The following is an 18,640-nucleotide window of genomic DNA, read 5'->3' as shown; positions in this document are numbered from 1 at the left end:
CGTGTTTGTTTTTTCATTATTTTTATGTGCTCATTTCAGTATGTAAATGAGATTCTGACACGACAACAAGATATAATTATGGTTTCAAATATTTGAATGCAGATATTTGGTTGGATTACAGTGGTGGTTAAACCCCGAGCAGTGCTCTCTTAAAAAAAAGTTGTATTTTATTTTACACTCACTCTCAGGAAGATGGTAGTATCATATAAAGTTTCTTTGTTTTAAATTATTTCATTGAAGCAGTCTTCCATGCTCTTGCTTTCGGCTGTGATGTTATTCATTGTATGCAGGGAAGCATCCTGTGCCTTACAGCAGCCATGGTAATTTTTCAGTCTGACGGGTCCCAGTGCACCTACAGCAACTGGCTCCATTTATGTGCATCCACTATGATCTGCACTTGACCTTCCTCAACAGGCACAGTGACTAAAAAGCCTTTTATGTGATCCCAAGGAAGTGTGGAGAAGAGGAACAGCATCTCAGTCACAGCCCCTCAGGAAACAGTTTAAAACCTATAAACTCTTTAAAGGGATACTTCAAATCAAGAACTCACATTTGTTCACGATGCTGTGCTTTCTCGAGAACTTCTGTTCATGATGCGCATTTATATCACAAAGAAGCGAGCACGGAATGAAAATGAACCGCACAAACTTGAGGCAGTCTGCTACAATTTGATACCTCTTTTGGGAAAACATGAAGTTAATTAAACTTATCAGACTGCATCGTAGAATGCTTATTAGATAAAACTGTAAAACAAAATGCTGATTAATGTTACTTTTATATTACAAATACAACAGAAACAACCTATAAACAAACATTTTGAGATATAAGGAGGTAATGAGTTTTTTCTATCCTTATGTAAGTATGCTCTTGTCCACTAATTTATTGTGTGACAATCCAGTCACACCAGCATTTATAAAAGGAAATGATTCTTAGATACACTTTTGTGTAGTTCAACTTTAGCGAACTTTAACACATGTAAACTGTCTTGAAAGTGCTGACGTTGGAGGAAAAAAAGAGATGCGAGAGAGAAGCTGAATAGTTTGTATTCAAGCATTTCATGAGACATGTGTCTATGGTACAAATGAGTTCCCTTTACTAAACTGTGTTTAAAGCTGTACTAAACAATATTTTTATGTTAACAATGGGTCAAATGGCTATGTTGCTTGTGGTGATGCTCCCACAAAGTATTATTAACCAGAGTGTTATAGCATCTTTCAGCTCATTGTTTTACTTTTATAGCTCATAACTTTACTGTTTTGATTGAGTCCCACTGCTCTCATCAGCTGTTTTTAGTGGAAAAGCACTGATAAACCCACTGTACACCACCTGTTCAGCACCAAATGCCAAACAGATAAAGTTAGCAACTAGCTGGTGAACACTGTGAAGCATTTAGCAGCTAAAGAGCCAGATATTTTCCTCAGGGGTTGGTGGAGACCAAAATGGTGCCAAAAGGGGAGTGAATATTGTTAAGTGGCCAGAAACACAACTCCACATGAATACTAATGTTGTTACATGTCTAATGGATGTGTAAATAAGCAACTGTTTGCTAGTATATGTTCAACTTTATTGGGTAATAATATGTCAAAATTGTGTTTACAGCTTGTTAAACTTCTCCAGTGTTGAAAAAACTCAATCAAAACAGGTTTAAAGGTTCAATCTCTCATTTTTGTCATCTTTTCCATTTGAAGCCAGGACCTTCAACACAGCATTCAAAACATGACTTATGTTTGCTGGATGATATATATATATATATATATATATAATGATGTGCATCGAAGGACAACAAGAGATATCAAGAAGAGATGCTTTAAGCAACTTTATTTTCACATTTACCATAGGACTTGTGGCAGACATACACAGATACTGATGTGTGCCTCATACACACATGAGGTGGGTTTAGTGGGTACATCATAATACTGCCAGAGTGTGCTATTCATAATAATGATGGTGTCACAATATCACAAAAACCGACGTCTGTGATCCATCAGTGTCTGAAGAGGATAATACGCTTCTAAATTTAGCAATAACTTTAAAACAAAGGAACTAATCATACCCTAAATTTGTTCACTGCATCATGAGCTGTTTTCGGGTTTCACAGAATATTACAGGAAACTGAGAAAGCCTTTTCAATATGCACACAGTGACACTCACACGTGTGCCATCATTCAAATGTCAAACAGCCATAAACTTGCAAAATACAAAACTGCCAGAAAGCAGAACAGGTCCAGAGTTAAAATGTCTGCAGTGAAGAAAACGCCTACGCCTGTCACTGCTGGAAAACACACATTTTCAGATTAACTACTCTGCCACCTTCCTTCTCTTCAAACCCTACCTACACTTCATCTTTGGATAATTTTGTTTTAATTTGTTCCCTTTTTGCTATGACACAAGTTTTTAATGAACAGGAATCATCTTTTTATATGTTTCGGTTAGTGACGTCATTACAAAATACAAGTAAGAAAACAACCAATTTAGCCAAGATTGTCCCACCTGGTAAAGGGATCCAAATGTAAGTTCAAAATCTCAATATAACATATTTTTCTCTCTCTCTCTCTGTATTTTCTCTCTCTCTCTCTCTCTCTCTGTCAACTTCCTTTCCCATTCATGCTTCCCCTAGGACAGCTTGTTGGTTTTGCGGTCAGAAAAGAACGTGACGCTGAACGCCCGAAACAACCAAGGCCAACTGACCGGCCAGCTCACAGTGGGTGAGTCTGCAGTTCCTCCTACTGTACACTTTGACATTTAATCATTTGGGTTATCTGTTTATCTGCACTTGTATTTTCTTTTTATTTCGTCTTTATATGTACGACTTATTAAAAAGTGATCCTTAATTTAGCTTAGACTGTAAATTGATTGATCAATCATATTTTAATAATGACCTCAATCAAAATTTGAGTAATAATTAATCTTTGACTCTTCTTAAATAGTCTCCATGCCTGCAAAAGACTCTGTAGTTTCTTCCAGACACTAACCTTTAATGCACTTATTGAAAGGGCAATGGATTCTTCTTATTATCATCAAGTTCCACCATCAGTCAGTCCAAATTACCAAAGTCATTTACATGATTAATGACCACTAGAAAGCAAATGACCTGCTTATTAACATTAATAGCTATTGATTTTAGCCAACATAAGTTGAGAGTTGATGCTGATTTGACAAGACTGGCGATATGACACTTTTTGGTCACGCTTGACCTTCCTCTGAAAATTAGTGCCTGCTTTTGTAGAAAGTGCATTCTGTCTGAAATGAGATGAAACTTGGCGAGAATAATTAAATTCCCCAGCCGCCGCAGCTCGTGGATTAATGGAAGAGAGGAGGAGGAGAGAGCGAGAAAGGGAGACGTTAAAAGTTTCTGCATGCACATCTGGAAAAAAAAAAAAACACCAAAGTCTGGAGAACGGGAATTAATATTCTTCACCAGCAGAACAGATTACCGATTTGTCTCCATCCATTGTAAAGCACGGCTGATCCAGCTTTGTTGGGCGCTTTTCATTTGCAGAGCAAGCACTCCACAAAGTATTTCAGATTGCTAATTGTCTTACATGCCCAAAACATAGTTTCCAAAAGTTGATTTGCAAGGAGAAGAACATATAAGGCAACCTTTATTAGACAGCGACATTTGCAAAAAGAGAATTATTGTTAGCATTGCAGACTAATGAAACTTTTTAGGTTGGAATCTGTTCTCCAATGCCTCGTAGATACATTTAGCAGCATGGCTCTAACGATGGCAATGTCGGTCCAGACTGAAATATTTCAACAGCTGTTAGACGAATTGACCAAACATTTTTTACCGACATAAAGGGTCCCCAGAGGATGAATCCTACTGATTTTGGTGATTCCTTCACTTTTCCCTCCAGCTCCACCATGAGGTTCTCATTTGTAGTTCAGAGAGAAATATCTTGACAACTATCAGATGAATTGTCATGAAATTTGTGACAGACATTCAAGAGGATGTCCTCTAATGGCTTTGGTGATCCTCTGATTTTTGTCTCTAGGGCCACAAGTAGATCAAAGTTTCCTCTTGTTCAGTGAAATTAATTGTTCGTTTGAATTAAATGAAAATAATTCATGTTAATTATGAAAATCCTCTACATTAAGTCCTGGAAACAACACAGCTGGTCTAAAATGAACATAAATAGATAGAATTTTTAGCATCCAAGTCTTGCATTTTTATTTCCACTGCAGTCAACAGTGTTTATTGTAGGTTTTGATCGAAAGCCAGAATCTCCAGCTTTGGACTTCTCTTTCTTCAGGACCTGAGGCTGTGGAGGCTCAGTGTCAGAAGCTAGAGGTACGGAGTAGAGACGGAGGCAGACTGCTTTTCACTGCAGATGAGGAGGAGGTCATCATGACAACAGAAAAATTCACTGTTACAGGTAAACTGTGCTGCAGCCTCAGCTGCAACTTTTTTGATATTCATCTGTCTGAAACTACAGATACCACTGACAAACTGTAAATATCAGGGCTGGGTATCGTTTGAAAATGTTCAGTACTACAGAGACAACGCTTGAATTTGATTCCAAAACAATACTTTTTCAATACATCTATTTTCAGTATTAGACAAGTTATTTTTCAGTTGACAGAAGAATCCAAACTTCTCAGATGTTTCATGTTGTCTAAATACAGGCAGCTGTGCAAGAACTACGGAAGGAAATATAGTCTAAATTTGCAAAATTCTGATCATCTCATCATCTACCTCATCTAATAATGAGTAAAGATGATTAAGGGTGCCTTAAACACCAAAGCTGTTTGGTTTGGTTTGTTTAGGCTGGTATGAAAGCTGTCAGTCGAACAAGCGGACTGAGACCACCTTTACACCTTGCATTAAAATGTGTCTCGTATCCAGATTGTATAGATATGATTTAACCTGGTTACATTAATACTTGGTATTAATATGTGTTCCCAGTGTCCACATTGAGATCCCACTAAGATCTGATTGAGATCCGGTTGCTCTGTCCAGGTAAAACAACCAAAAATCACATACTTCTCTCATTTGTGCGGGTCCAAAAAAACAACAAAAAGAACAACAACAAAAAAGATGGTCCCCATCCGTGAAGTTACGCTACTGTATGGACATCTGCTTGCTTTTCGAAGTGGAGGAAGAAGCCGACACTTGGACTCGTCTGAACTGACTGATACGAGTGTCTTGAATATCTAGAGCTTTCTTGCTAGTAACTTAGCTCGCTAACTGGCTAATGGCTGCTGCCTTGCTGGTTTATAACAGTCGCGTGCAATTACCCACATAGTTGTTGTATGCGGATTGACAACGCAATTGCATTTATACTTGTGTTCACTGTGGTCACAATGGAGGTGGAGGTGACCACTCGGATCACAATCGGTCCACAATGCATGTTGGTTGCATTTACACCTGTACTTTCACGTGGTCAAGCACTATCTGATTGCAGTCCAATCACCCAAAACGCATTTTAAGGCAAGGTATAAAGGGGTGCTTAGAGACACTGGAGAACATAAATTAACACATAAGTTGCTGTAAAATGCAGCATGAATTGTTGTCAGTCACCATGTGGCTCCATGTAGCACTGAAACTGACTTTTGATGAGTTGACTTTGAGTCCTTATGACTGAATGGTTAGTTAGTTTTTAATAATTCAGCGTGAACATGATCCTCAACTGCCTGAAGAGTCTGAGCAAGCATTCGATGCAGCTTTCAGCACATAACTGTTTTTGTTACTTCACTCGGTATCAAATAACTACTGTGGTTTGGTGATTCGATACCCAGCCCTGTTAAACACATCCTCGGCTGTAGTTTTGTAAATTATAAAAGTGAACTCTACCGGCAGGCTCAGAAGGCGCTGTGTTCGGACATTCAGTAGAAACTCCACTGATCCAGGCGAAGGCTTCTGAAGACCTGAAGTAAGTTCATATTCATTGACTTTACAGAAATTCATTAAAGCTTAATGTCACATGGTCATATCCTGTTCAATTAAAATGAAGATCTTTAAATAATGATGATAAATGTTCTTTGGCATTTCAAAGTCAATGCCTGCGCCAAAAAAAACACACACACACATGGCAGGAACCATTATTCACCAGTATCATTATTCTCAAGCACCTTCTTGTAAACTCAAGCATCCACTGGTCAGCTCATTATGACACAAATTCAAAACTAGATTTGACCACTATATTAATTTCACAGCCGAGAGGTGAGCTAATTTGTTAGTTATTCTCTTTAGCAGTCAGGAATTGATTAAAGCGTCGGGAGGGCATGGAGAAAGTGGGCAAGGCCTGAGACGCGTATATACTCCCATGCATGTGATCCCCACTGCACACTGCCTGAGGCTCTGAGCCCTGTGTCGGTCCATTAACGAGCTATAACGAGTGCGGTTTGTTGTCCACCTTACTGGTCCTGAAGGGAGGGCTGGGATCAAAGTTGGCAGAAAAAGCAGTGTTCTGGCAGCTAATTCCTTCAGAGTGAGTGGAATACTGATGAGGCTCACTTTAAAGCAGGCACACGTACACACACACACACACACACGCACAAAAACACACACACACAGGCTCAGCTCAGAGGTGACCATCTGCAATGTGGTCGAAATCTAAACAAGAGGCAACCAAACAGGGAACATTTAAGACAAAAAATCTCCAACATGACGTTCACTTAAATTGGATTCCCTGATTTAAATGTATATTTGATCAAGGATATTTAATTTGCACATTTTCAAAGTTTTATTCTGTTTGAGTGGCTCAATTTATTAACATATTTCAGAAATCAATCACTTCTACTGACTGTCTCAGGAAAGTACCACCATCATGACTGGCTTCCTTCAACAAATTACTGAAATCGTTTTCTTAAATATATGCTCCTTTTATCTAAAACCCTATTGATTTTCCAAACACCACGTCAAATATTTTAATTTTGAGACAAAAAGTAGTATAAATACAAACAAAATGGTGATATAGTAGAATAATTTGGACCATTAATGACATGAGTCCAAGCATAATAACATTTTTGTTGTCATGTTGCTGTTCTATAATCTCAGTTGTAGGTGTAAACAAACTGCCATTGCTGCAGCGGCATGTCACTTGTAAACATGTGCAATAATGTTGTAGTATTTGTAAGAGGTGGCACATTTTAACCACTTTTCAGCAGCTTTTACATATTTTCGTACAGGAGGTCCTGTAGAACCTGCTACATCTTAAAATATAGTCAATGCAATACTGTTGATAAATGATTATATGTAATCTAGACGTCTTTAAAAAGGCTTTAGAACAAAATGTTGTCCCTGTTTTATTAGATACCTAGATGTTGTCAAAACCACATTCCACACCACATTATGTTACTAGGCTGCAAATAAGAGAACTGCACCTTTACAATTTTGTTGTGTTTCAGATGTTTATTAAATCTTATTTCAAGAAATGATTCATAATCATGATAATCATAAGCTTGCAAATGCTGAAAAGTGAAGCAGCTAGGAGGCTGGGGTTTGATCACCACACAGCACTCCACATCCATTCTGTGGAGCTCCAACAGAAGAGGTGCCCTTTAATGTTTTTTTTTTTTTTTTTTTCTCTCTCTCCTAAGTGATGTAACCAATTTCAGACTAGTGTTTTGAGACTGAATAACATCTGAATAACATAACACACTCACATAAATGATAGTCTTCTGCTGTAGAGGGCGATTTTTGACCGTGATTAATCCAAACATCAATGCTTTTGTATTCAGTGAAACTGCATTCAGTCAGAAAGTGATTTCCAACAAGAGGCACTTGTATCCCAGGAGATACTTCTGCGCTTCCCTGCGGGATAAGTGGAAAGACTGTGGAGTAACTCGGCTAATTTGAAAAAATATAAATTAGGATTTTGTAATGATATATGTATATATCCACATATTTGTGTTAAGGAGGAAAAAAGACAAATATGATTACAAATTGGCACACAAGTAAGAAAAATAAAGATGGGAACCACAGAGCGTAACTATTAGTCTACACCCCTATTTAATGTGATTTGACATAAACAGCCAGTCACCATCATGGACCAGAAACATGAATAACTCACTCTCTGTGCACTGTTTCCCTTTAATGGTACCAAAGCAGACATTTTCTCATTATTCAGCCAGACAGTAAATTATGAGCTAGAATAGCTGCTGATTGATTACACATGTGTAAATCTGATGTCTCATCCAATATTATGACATCATACTGTATAATTAGAATGACAGTATTGAAAAAAATTGACCCAGCTATGTTTTTAGGCTCTGACGTCCTGAAAAATTAAATGTAGAAATAATTCTCTTTGGAAATGTGACATGTTAAAAACCCACTTTGCAAACTACTCGCCACCTCGTCAGTAAACCTCTCTGGATGATAAAGATACGGCTTGGCTCGCGTCCATGTCGCCCTTCTTCTCCTCTTTAAATAGCCGTTTCGCTAAAGAAAGTTGTCTTTGTGGTGTGTGTTCATTTCTCTGCAAGCCAACGGTGATCTGGGAGAAGAACAGAGCGGAGACGAAATCAAACAAACCCACCTGAGATCTTCCTCTTCTTGGAAGCACCTGTTCTTCTCCCTTAGCGCTCTATCTGTGTACACTAGCACTCAAGTTTGTCTTCATTTGTCACCACCATGCTGCTTCTGAATAATTTAATATACTGAGTAGAAATAGTTCCACTAGCATTTATTCATTATTTTACATGATTTAAAAATGTTTTTAAAGTTAACATGGATGCCTCAGTTGTGAATAATTGTACAGGATTTAATCCATGTTTGCTTCAAACTTGTAGTTGCAACCTATTAGCGAACTGAAGATGATGTACAAGTTAATATTTCCTTAAAAGAGACTAAATGCACAACTTATAAGACACCAAATGAATGAAAGTTAAGAGGGACATTTAGATGCAATGAAAAAAGCAGAAAACATCTGCACAGTAGTATTATTCAGTCTGGTGCTGGTCAGATGTAGGTGTAATGTGAGAGAATAAAAAATTAGAAACAGGTTTGCAATATGCAAGAATTGTGCTTAAATAAATAAAACATTGCGTGGGCCTAAAAGTTAGAACTTTAAAAACTACATTTATTTTGCTTGCAAAACACTAATCTCACCAGAAGGTTCATTAGTAGCTTTTCTGTTCTCCCAGCTGGTTACAGATGTGAAAATTTCATTACAGTTACATTTATTTTAGAATAATGAAGTGAAGTAAGTGTCTAGAGCTAATTTTGTATGCAGCAAATCCTTATTCTCATTTTTAGACTTCTTAAAATGATTTAAAGGCATGATTCTGAAATGAAGTATGAAAACCCACTGTAGTCATTAAAATGGAGGACAGAAATCATGTCCTGTTTGTTTTTTGTGGTGATTTTTCAGACCTGAAGGAGAATACTAGTGTTTGTTGAGACGCATTCTCCTGAAATTTGACAATTTTTAGGTCACCAAAGCATTAAGATATGCATAAATTAATAAATACAACACTTAAACACTTTCCCACCAGAAGTTATTCCTTGTGGAGTAGAGAACGCTTGAAGACCTTTTATTATGAATGAATAAAAATGTCACAAAATGTGATTGAATAATTGATTTAATCATGTAAAAGTACCCAGATTAACTACATTTTATAAAATTTTCAGGCGTCTGCTTGGACTTATGAGCTCAATATTTCTTAAACTGCTTCTACAGAGCTGCTGAAAACTAGGGAGCATGACTGAATGTGTTGGCTTGTGAATTACTGAACTTTCAAGGAGTCTCTAAAACAAGTAGAAGGCAGTTTAAAAATGTGGAGAGATGTGTCAGTTTTTCATTTCCTTCTCTTACCTTAGCTCACCTCAAAGCTTCATTAACTTCAGTCTTAGCTGTTGTTGGGCTCTGATCACCTCACAGTGACCTCTGCAGTTGGAACAGTTCGGTCTCACTCTCAAAATGTCTCTCTGGTGCTACGTCTGAGGACAGAAATCAAGATTCATGCTAACTGTTGGATATTTGGCTCAGATTTGCATGTTTTGACTCTGCTGCTAGCTTCCCACGCAGCTTGATAAGAGCAGCTTGCAACCAGAAATAGAGGCCAAAATATGTAAATATTTCTGTCAATTACATAATCAGATCATTTTGTAATCCATTCTGATGGATGGTGTCCTGATTCCTGATGCACATGTCCCAAATCAGTCTGAACAGACAGGAAATATCTGTGAATAATACTGTGATATTACTCCCGCAATAACCCCCGTGTTACTTCTGTAGACTGTCTATTTTCTTGACACGTATGAGGCAAAGATGGCAGATGGACATGTGATCAGCACGACAGAAAGAGTCCAGATCTCAATCATGTCAAGAACAGACGTCTTGCAGGCTGTAACTCGAATTGCTGCTTTAAAGACCCATGGGAATTTGTTGTGAGACAAGTCTGACATTAAGAGGCAAAAGCAGACCAGACAGCAATTTGAAGGCATTCTGCTTTCTTTACAGTGCAGACATCACATGGTGCATTTCAAGGCCTGGCATCAGAGAGCAGGAAAACAGCTTTTCATTTTATTTTCTCTACAACTTCAGCTACTCAAGCGCTCTTCTTGTTTGCAGTGGGGCCAGCAGCATACCCCTCTCTAGTTGATCCAAGCAGCTTTCAGGACAGTCTCCGCAGTAGCTGTGTCCATGTGAGAGTGACAGGTTCATTAAGAAGATAAAGGCAGAACAGAACAACTCTTTTTGGTCCCATTTAGCTCTGGTCAGACTTTTCTACCTCCAATTTGGTGGGATTGAAATGTTGTGTAGCAGGGGTGTACTACATTTTTTTTTTTATCATTCTGAGTGCAGCAGAGAAATGTATTGTTTCTTTGTTAGTGCAATGATCCTATTTGGCTGCAAGAGAAATATCCGGACAGACACATAGATACAGCAGAAATAATTGATTTAATTTTGGGAGGGAGGCTCATTTACTGTCTTATTCGCTCCTCCATCTGTCATTATAATTAAACAACACCTATCGTTATTTCACAAAGTGCGGACCAAGCAGCAACTACCACGGCTTGAGGCTGAGGTCAGTGCGGTATGGCTAGCATTCGATTTAGTCCAAATGAGCTAGCATTGGCTTTGATTCAAGGTAGCTGTGTTTCCGGAGCGTGAAAAGCAACACCCCTCACTCCTTATGTTGAAGGTACTGGCTCTAAACAGAAAAGATGGCAAAAATTATAGATTGAACCTTTAAACCTTAATTGATTTTTTTTCACCACTGGAGAAGCTTAACAAGCTGTAAACACAACTCCGACATATTATCATCCAATAAAGTTGATAGGGCACGTGTGCTAGCAAACGGCTGCTTATTTACACATCCATTAGACATGTAGCAACATTAGCATTCATTTGGAGTCGTGTTTCTTGCCACTTATCAATATTCATTCTCCTTTCAGCACCATCTTGCTCTTCAGCAACTCCTGAGGGAAATATCTGGCTCTTTAGCTGCTAAATGCTCCACTTTGTCCACTAGCTAGTCGCTAACTTTGTCTGTCTGCCGTTTGGTGCTGAACAAGTGGTGTACAGTGGACTTTTAGAGCTTTTTGGCTGAAAATGGCTGCCTACCTGCTTAAGGTCCATAAGAGTGGTTAGAGTGAATCAACACAGTAAATTGCAGGCTGGAAAAACAACAAAATGAGCTAAAAGATGCTAAAATGCTATGTAGTACTGAGGGGAACTGCAGAGTTGATAATTCGCTGTGGGTTCGTCACATAATAGAGTCTTTTGATTTCAATTATCAATTGTTGATAGAACAAGCAGCTTATAACAAGCAGCAGCTTTTAGTTATGTTTCAAATCGGCAAAGGAGGAATTGAACGCTTCCAAGAAACTTTTGTTGTTATTACATTTCCTAGAATTGTAGTAATATGAAACTTGTTGTTTTCTCTATTGTCTGTGAAGCCCATTGAGAAACTGTATGTGATAGTGGCCTATAAAAATAAACTTGACTTTCACCTCTGGAATCCTCTCAGCCAACAGAGTAGATATGCAGTATTTAAACCAACCTCATCCATTGTGACATCAGCTACGGCCATCAGCACATTTGGTCGTGCACAGCTCTTTCTCCCCATAGCTCTGCGATACGGTGACCTTTCTGTGGACGTAAAGGTCATCCTGAATGCAACAAGAAAAGCTGGTCAGATTTCTCAGAGAGGCTGTCGTAAACAGCCTTTATGACTGCAAATACCACATTGGTTATCTGTAGTGAGGGCTTTTCATATCAGTGTTTTCTGGATGGAGCCAGAAACTCTGAGGTATTCTGGGTACAACAAGCTCCATGGTACTGAGGAGGGCTGAGCTTGCTTCATCAAACTCCGTTATTACAGTCTAATGATCTGAGTGTTTCTGAAGATTGTGACATTTTACAACAAACTGAATTAGGCCCATGTCTCAAATCTAGAGCTGCAACAACTAATTGATTAACAGAAGATTAATTGGAAACTATTTTGATAATCAAACAATTGTTTTAATCATTTTTCAAGCAAATAAGCCCAACATATTCTGGTTCCCGCTTCCCATATGTGATGAAGTGTTGCTGTTTTTCTTTGTTTTTTTATGACAGTAAATTGAATATCTGAAGGTTTTGGACTTGTTAGTCAAACAAAACAAGCAAATTGAAGACATCGCTGTGGTCTCTCAGAAATCCTGAATGCATTTTTTTTCACAATTTTTTAACTTGTCATCGACTTGAGAAAATAATTGGCAGATTTATCGATAATGAAAATAGGTGCCACCCCACTCAAACCAAAAAGATTTTGTTCATTTTAGTGTCCTAATGTATAACGCTTCACAGGTCCTTTAGATTTCTGATCATGTCTGAAAATTATTTGGAATTACATAGTCATTTTCTGGAAAAAACTATAATTTGGTACTAATTATAGGGAGAATGTTCAGTTGGGTTTCACTTTCACACCAATTGGCACTAACTTAGAGTCTTGTTGGTGGACGGCAGGTCAGCTGAATATGCAAAAGATGTAGAATTGTACAAAGGTGAACCTACAACTCCAAAAATAGGATAAAGTTTACAATAATAAATGATAATTTACTGTGATTCAAATGGATAACTGTCAGTTTTTCCTTTCAGCAGTTCTTTCAACTAACACAACTAACTAAAATCCTAGGAAATTACGTTCTAGGAAATCACATGAAATGCAAAATCCATCATTACCTTTTATTGGTTTGTGTTCATTTATATATATATAAAAAAACAACATACAGCAGCATTTCTAAACATTCACAAGAACCCTCCCTCACTTTGCCAGTAAGAAAAAAAAGGATATAAATAACTAATTACACAGTGGAAAATGGGAAAAAATTATTAGAAAATTAAAATATACATCCCAGAAGCGCTACCTAAAGTAAATGATGAGTATTGTACATTCCAGTTGGTCCAAAAACTTTCAGGATAAATATGTAACAAACACAATTTGGCTTCAATGGGAAAACACTCTTTTATTTTGGAAATCAGTTAAAGAGCCGACTTCCATAACAACTGGAGCTCCTAACACTCCCACATCCAATGAAACCAATTTCTATGTAATGTAAATCCCGAGCAGCCACAGCTTTTAGTTTAAATTATATCTCATTAATAGTAATGGTTACTGTTTTACCAGTCAGCAGTAAGCAGCACTAGAACATAAGCTGTCTATACAAAGACATGGAAGTTGTCTGAGTAATAAAACCCAAGAGACATTTTTAATTTAATTCAGTTCATTTATTGCTTTATTTTTGGACCACGTGAAATAAGCACTCTTGAAAATTGAGCACTTTGTCTTCTGACAGAACTGCCCAGTCTGTGTTTGTGTGTGTCGGGAGACGACGGAACCGCTTCGAACGGAGCGAAATATCAGAAACACATCACATATCACTAACTTCTCACTGCACAGCTCAGTGCGGAGTGTTTTTAAATGGGTCTTTTAATGACTCATCTATCCCGGCCATAGATAATCAGTGAATGCTTGAGACATAATTATTGAAACATGCTAAGCTGAGGAGCACTCGAACACCGATTCTTTTGGCCGTCTAATGAATGACCGGCTTTCAGTAGGAGAAACGGTATGCTGTGTTGCTACTGGAGATGGACCGGGGATGTTTTTTAAAAAAATAATTATACCATTAAATATACTTATTACAATCAGTTTCTTCTCACTTATTCACAACAAATGATTAAATGCACTCAAACGTAACAACATGTCCTAATAACACTCTTTGTTTGAGCAGCTTTCAGGGAGAAATATGAGCAGCAGATGAGTAAAAAAAAGAAACAAACTGTGAGCAGACATCAATCTTCTCTATTCTCTACAGGTCTAGGGCACAAACAGCCCCGGGTCAAAGGCACATTTCACAGATCCTCTCCAAACTGTATCTACTGAAAGCTGATTTAAAGTCAAAGAGGCTCTTCAAATGCAGATGAAATTCATTTGCCTTTCTCTCCTTTTTTTTTTTCTTCTCCTTATTCCAATAGAGCATAATCCGAAATGTGTGTCACTTTCAGAGGGTAGGGGAGATTTAAGCGATTTCAAGACGGCTTCTTGAAGTCTTCCATTTAAAATTCATTGAAAACAGATTTGGGGAAGATGGGGGAGGGGGGGGTGGGGAGGGGTTGGGGCGGGGAGAAAATCAATTTGAAACGGTTATGAGTTATGAAAACAAATTCCACATTGATTGGCTCTTGCACTTATCTTTCCCCGTGTAAACAAATAGTCCATGGGAGGAAAATGCAAATTGCATTTGCCTCAGTGTTGCTGAAGGTCAAAATCAGCTGATACAATTACGGGCTGTTTAGGAGCCATGCTGGATTAGAATAATGAGAGGAGTTACTTAAATATGAACAGCAGCTTTAACTATTCCACAGGTGGAGAAGTCATTAGTCTAACTAGCACCAGAATACATTTATGGAGCAAGAGTCAAAGAGAAATATCAATGAGCTGCTTTTTTTTTTTTTCCAACTGTGAGACTTTTTTTTTTAAATGCCTCACTGCCTTGGGTCTGTTATGAAACTAACAATATGGTTGAATTCCATCAACCTCCCCTAAATAAGTAATTACGCAGAGACATTTATAAACTATGAACTGAATAACAATCAATTTAACCTTGAATCCGTCTTGTATCCTTAGTGATGTGCTATTAAGTCACACTGAAAGGCAAAGTTTTAATAATATAGACATCCGGAAAGTATAAACTAAATAAACCGATGAGTTCATGCACGAAATCTCTTAGCTTCCGCTTTTTTTTCTTCTTTTTTCTCCCCTCTCTGTCAGGCTGGAGTCTCCAACACGGACGCTGACCATGGAGGCTCCCAGAGGGGTAGAAGTGAGCGCATCCAAGGGGCCGCTGAAGGTCAGCGGTCGAAAGGACCTACAACTGGAGTCCACAGAGGGAGAGGTGAGAAGGATTCAAATGTACTCTGAGTTAAAGGCAGGGCTGCAACAAACAATCGGTTTCATTTTCAATTAATCAGTCATTATTTATTCAATTATTGAGTAATCACTTTGAAACAAGTGAAGAATGTCCATCATCATCACCAAAACCCCCGAAGATATTCACTTTAAAATGATATAAAACCGATAAAAAACAGCTAATCCTTGCCTTTGAGAAGCTTTTTGGCTTTTTTGCTTAATAAGTAACCAATTAAATTAAACAAGTCATTGATTATCAAATTTGCACTAATCAGCACTAGTTAAAAGTTGCTTTTTCATGTCCTTATTCAGTTTTATCCTCCTTGTTAAGTTATTTTTTATCACTTAAAACTTAATTTAAACATAATTTTTAAATATTTGTTCTACTGTTAGTTGTTAATATTTGTTCTATTTTCATGCAGGACATTGTTACTTTTCTTTTTTATTAATTTCTTTATTGTTTATTTGTATAGCGACAAGTATAAAGCATGACCTCATGCAAAATACCACAGCATAGCCTAAGCTAGTTTGCAATGCCTGTCTCTACTCGGGCTCAACAATAAAATATATATTTAACGGCACAAAACAGTCTCCCACCCTGATGTTTTTAAAAGATAACATTAACACAGTTGCTCTCACAGTTATGAAAAAAAAAGGACAATTTTGTGCTCTAAATAAAAATGTTGAGTAAAAAGTTTCTCCTTCACTGCTTATCCTCACTCACCAGATCAGTGCTGTTTCACTCCGCCTGTCACGTTGTATTTACTGATCGCACCACAGTCATTTATCAGTTCAAGATGGTAATACATCACTTCAGGGCACCTCTGGCGATGTTGTGTAATGACTTCCAGTGTGTCTGATGTTTTTTTTTTTTTTTTTTTTTTTTTTTTTTTCCCTCCCAGATACTCTTAGATGCCAACACCATTCAGCTGGGGAATCTTCCGCTCGGCGTCTACACAGCGTCTCCAAGCGAGGCCTCCCAGGAACAAGCCCTGTACGAACTGTGCGTCTGCCCCAGTGGCAAGATCTACCTCTCTCCTGCAGAGAGCAGCTCCACCTGCCAGGCCATGAGCAACATCTGTCTCTGGAGCTGACCTGGGACCAGCGTCGGTGGTCCGGGACACCTTCAGCATCTGCTCTGGAGCCGCCGGGTTCGAGACGAGGACTCCCCCGTTGGTACATTTGACAGAGAGTGGAACGCTGAGATGGAGCTCAAACTCAACACTTGAGCTCAGATTAGCACAGAAGCATCCGAGTCCTCTTCCTGCAGTGGTCTCATGGAGATCAGGACTCTTGTAGCACTGACAGTGATGGAGGAACGGCAGCCAGAGCAGCCCTCTGAAATCAGGAATATCTCCTACAAACAGGAACATTTCCACTACCTTATATCTTTTTATTTTTCTACTCTAGGTTTATTGTAGACATGCAGTGACTGCCTTCAGGATTGGGAAAGAGCGGATGGGAAAAGATGAAAACACAGGTGCCTTCAGCTGTGAAAGAAGTCATATTGTGACTAATACTGAACTTCTGTGTGCCATCAGAGTGAAATAGTCAGTGGTGTTTGAAGTTGTAATGGTAGAAAGTGATGTAAGCACAATTGTCATGTTTCTCCTCTCCCAAAAAAGTCCAGATTTTAAACATTTTTTGAGTAATCTCAATCGATATTTTAGCTTTTTTTTCCACTGTTAGCAGCTGTTTAATTTGAAATTAAACATGTTTTTATGTGGGACACGTTGTACGAGTCAAACACTGTAAACATGCAGTTTCAAATGTTCAGGTTAAAGGTTGACAAGACTTCTCCACTTTAAGGTAAATATTGTACTTTTTCTTGATTATGTTGATAGTGCACGAGGAAAATCAGTTGAAAAAACTACATCAACACAAGGTCCATTTAGTAGCTGTGCTGGAGCTTTCGATTATATCAAAAGATCCTCATCAGGAGACAGTTTGCCGAGTTGTCATTGTAAATGTTCAAATTTCCTGTTTTTTGTTTGTTTGTTTTGTTTGTTTGTTTGTTTGTTTTTAGCACTTGAAGGACTTCTTGTCCATGTTTGCTTAACCATAATCTCACTGCAAGGTCCATTTAGTAGCTCCTCTGCAGCTTTTGATCAAACCACATGATCTTCTACATGAGTAGAAAGTCTTTTAAAAAGCTCTGTCTACATGTCTGACAACTGCAAAAACTCAGTCTCCTGAAGATCATGTGATATGATCAAAAGCTGTAGAACAACTACTAAATGGACCTTTTGTTGATAGTTTCTTCTCAACTGCTGTTGAACACATTATAAAATATTATTCAGTAAATTCCTTATCTTGTATCTATTTAGGTTTTCATACATGTTTATAGCGCTTGTAACTCTTGTACATAAACCTTCCAATCAGAGTGTGAGCTGTACTTCTCTTCGAGGCAGCGATCCACCGTGGAGTTGGACACGAGAGGCTGGCTGACCTTGGCGCGGCGGCTGAGAGCAAAAAGCAGGCAGCCATGTGTCAGCAGACCTGCTGGAGTGCAAAGTCTCGCTCTCCACTCCGCTTCCTCATCCTCCATCATCATCAGACGGGGGCCGCTTTGGTAAGAGCCATGATGGCATTCTAACAAGAGCTTAGCTGCCCTGTCCGCTACCTGCTCACTGTGGCATTGCTTTTTTGCTGCGCCGTAGAGCAGACTTGTGTATTGAATCATGATGCTTTAACAGATCACAAAATGTATGTACGTCTAAATATATTTGTGTCAAAGCTCTTAAAGATCTTAGCCGTTTTATCTGCAAGTGTGTGTCATTATCCCCTCTTTTCCTGCAGCGCTGATGTGCATCTCATACAGGACAGATGCTTCAGCGTTTCACCTGGTGGGGGTTGGAACATGATGAAGGCTTTCCATGGCCACGGGCAATCGGAAAAGAACTGGCCCGAGGAGACTATTATAGACACAGGAGTAAGATATACAGATATTATCGCAGCCTGCTGGTGCACAGTCACGGCTGGGCGCGCATCACACATTTTCTGGTTCTAATTAAGCCCAAAGTTGCCTTTAAAAAGAACTTGATGTTGTATTTTAATCTCATTTTCCAAGAAACATGTGGAATGGTTCCGCAGCAGCAGCAGGTGTTATGATAAGGAGTTATGAATATGCGACACAGACCAAGTTTTAGCCGTACACTTGAAATCATTTTAGCAATACCACGTTCACTACGACAGAGCGGATACTTAGAGGGACTTAACTGATGCTCGAGCCTGTGACCCTGCTACTAGTCTCTCAGCAACTTGTTTTCCTCGATAAGTCACGTAATTAACT

The 18,640-nt window shown here is 38.5% G+C and overlaps 1 protein-coding gene and 1 long non-coding RNA gene across 2 annotated transcripts in view; one reads left to right on the top strand and one right to left on the bottom strand.

Annotated features, from left to right (window-relative positions):
- The window catches only part of LOC122973571 (zeta-sarcoglycan-like), a 41,486-nt gene extending 24,530 nt beyond the window's left edge, over window positions 1-16,956 (top strand). The window contains exons 4-8 of the mRNA XM_044341205.1: window positions 2,618-2,705; window positions 4,254-4,376; window positions 5,801-5,873; window positions 15,211-15,334; window positions 16,251-16,956. Of these exons, the coding sequence (XP_044197140.1) occupies window positions 2,618-2,705; window positions 4,254-4,376; window positions 5,801-5,873; window positions 15,211-15,334; window positions 16,251-16,442 (600 nt within the window). The 3' untranslated portion in view covers window positions 16,443-16,956. The remainder of the gene's footprint in view (window positions 1-2,617; window positions 2,706-4,253; window positions 4,377-5,800; window positions 5,874-15,210; window positions 15,335-16,250) is intronic.
- LOC122973572 lies at window positions 7,957-12,041 on the bottom strand. Its single transcript, XR_006400085.1, has 3 exons — window positions 11,956-12,041; window positions 9,762-9,886; window positions 7,957-8,441 (listed from the first exon to the last, which is right to left on the bottom strand). It is a non-coding gene; the product is annotated as an uncharacterized LOC122973572 (long non-coding RNA).
- Window positions 16,957-18,640: the final 1,684 nt, after the last annotated feature.

The sequence above is a fragment of the Thunnus albacares genome, chromosome 22 (genome assembly GCF_914725855.1).
Source record: "Thunnus albacares chromosome 22, fThuAlb1.1, whole genome shotgun sequence".
NCBI classification, from domain to species: Eukaryota; Metazoa; Chordata; class Actinopteri; order Scombriformes; family Scombridae; genus Thunnus; species Thunnus albacares.
The sequence above is the reverse complement of the archived record's forward strand: the minus strand, read 5'-3'. Positions and strand labels throughout refer to the sequence as shown.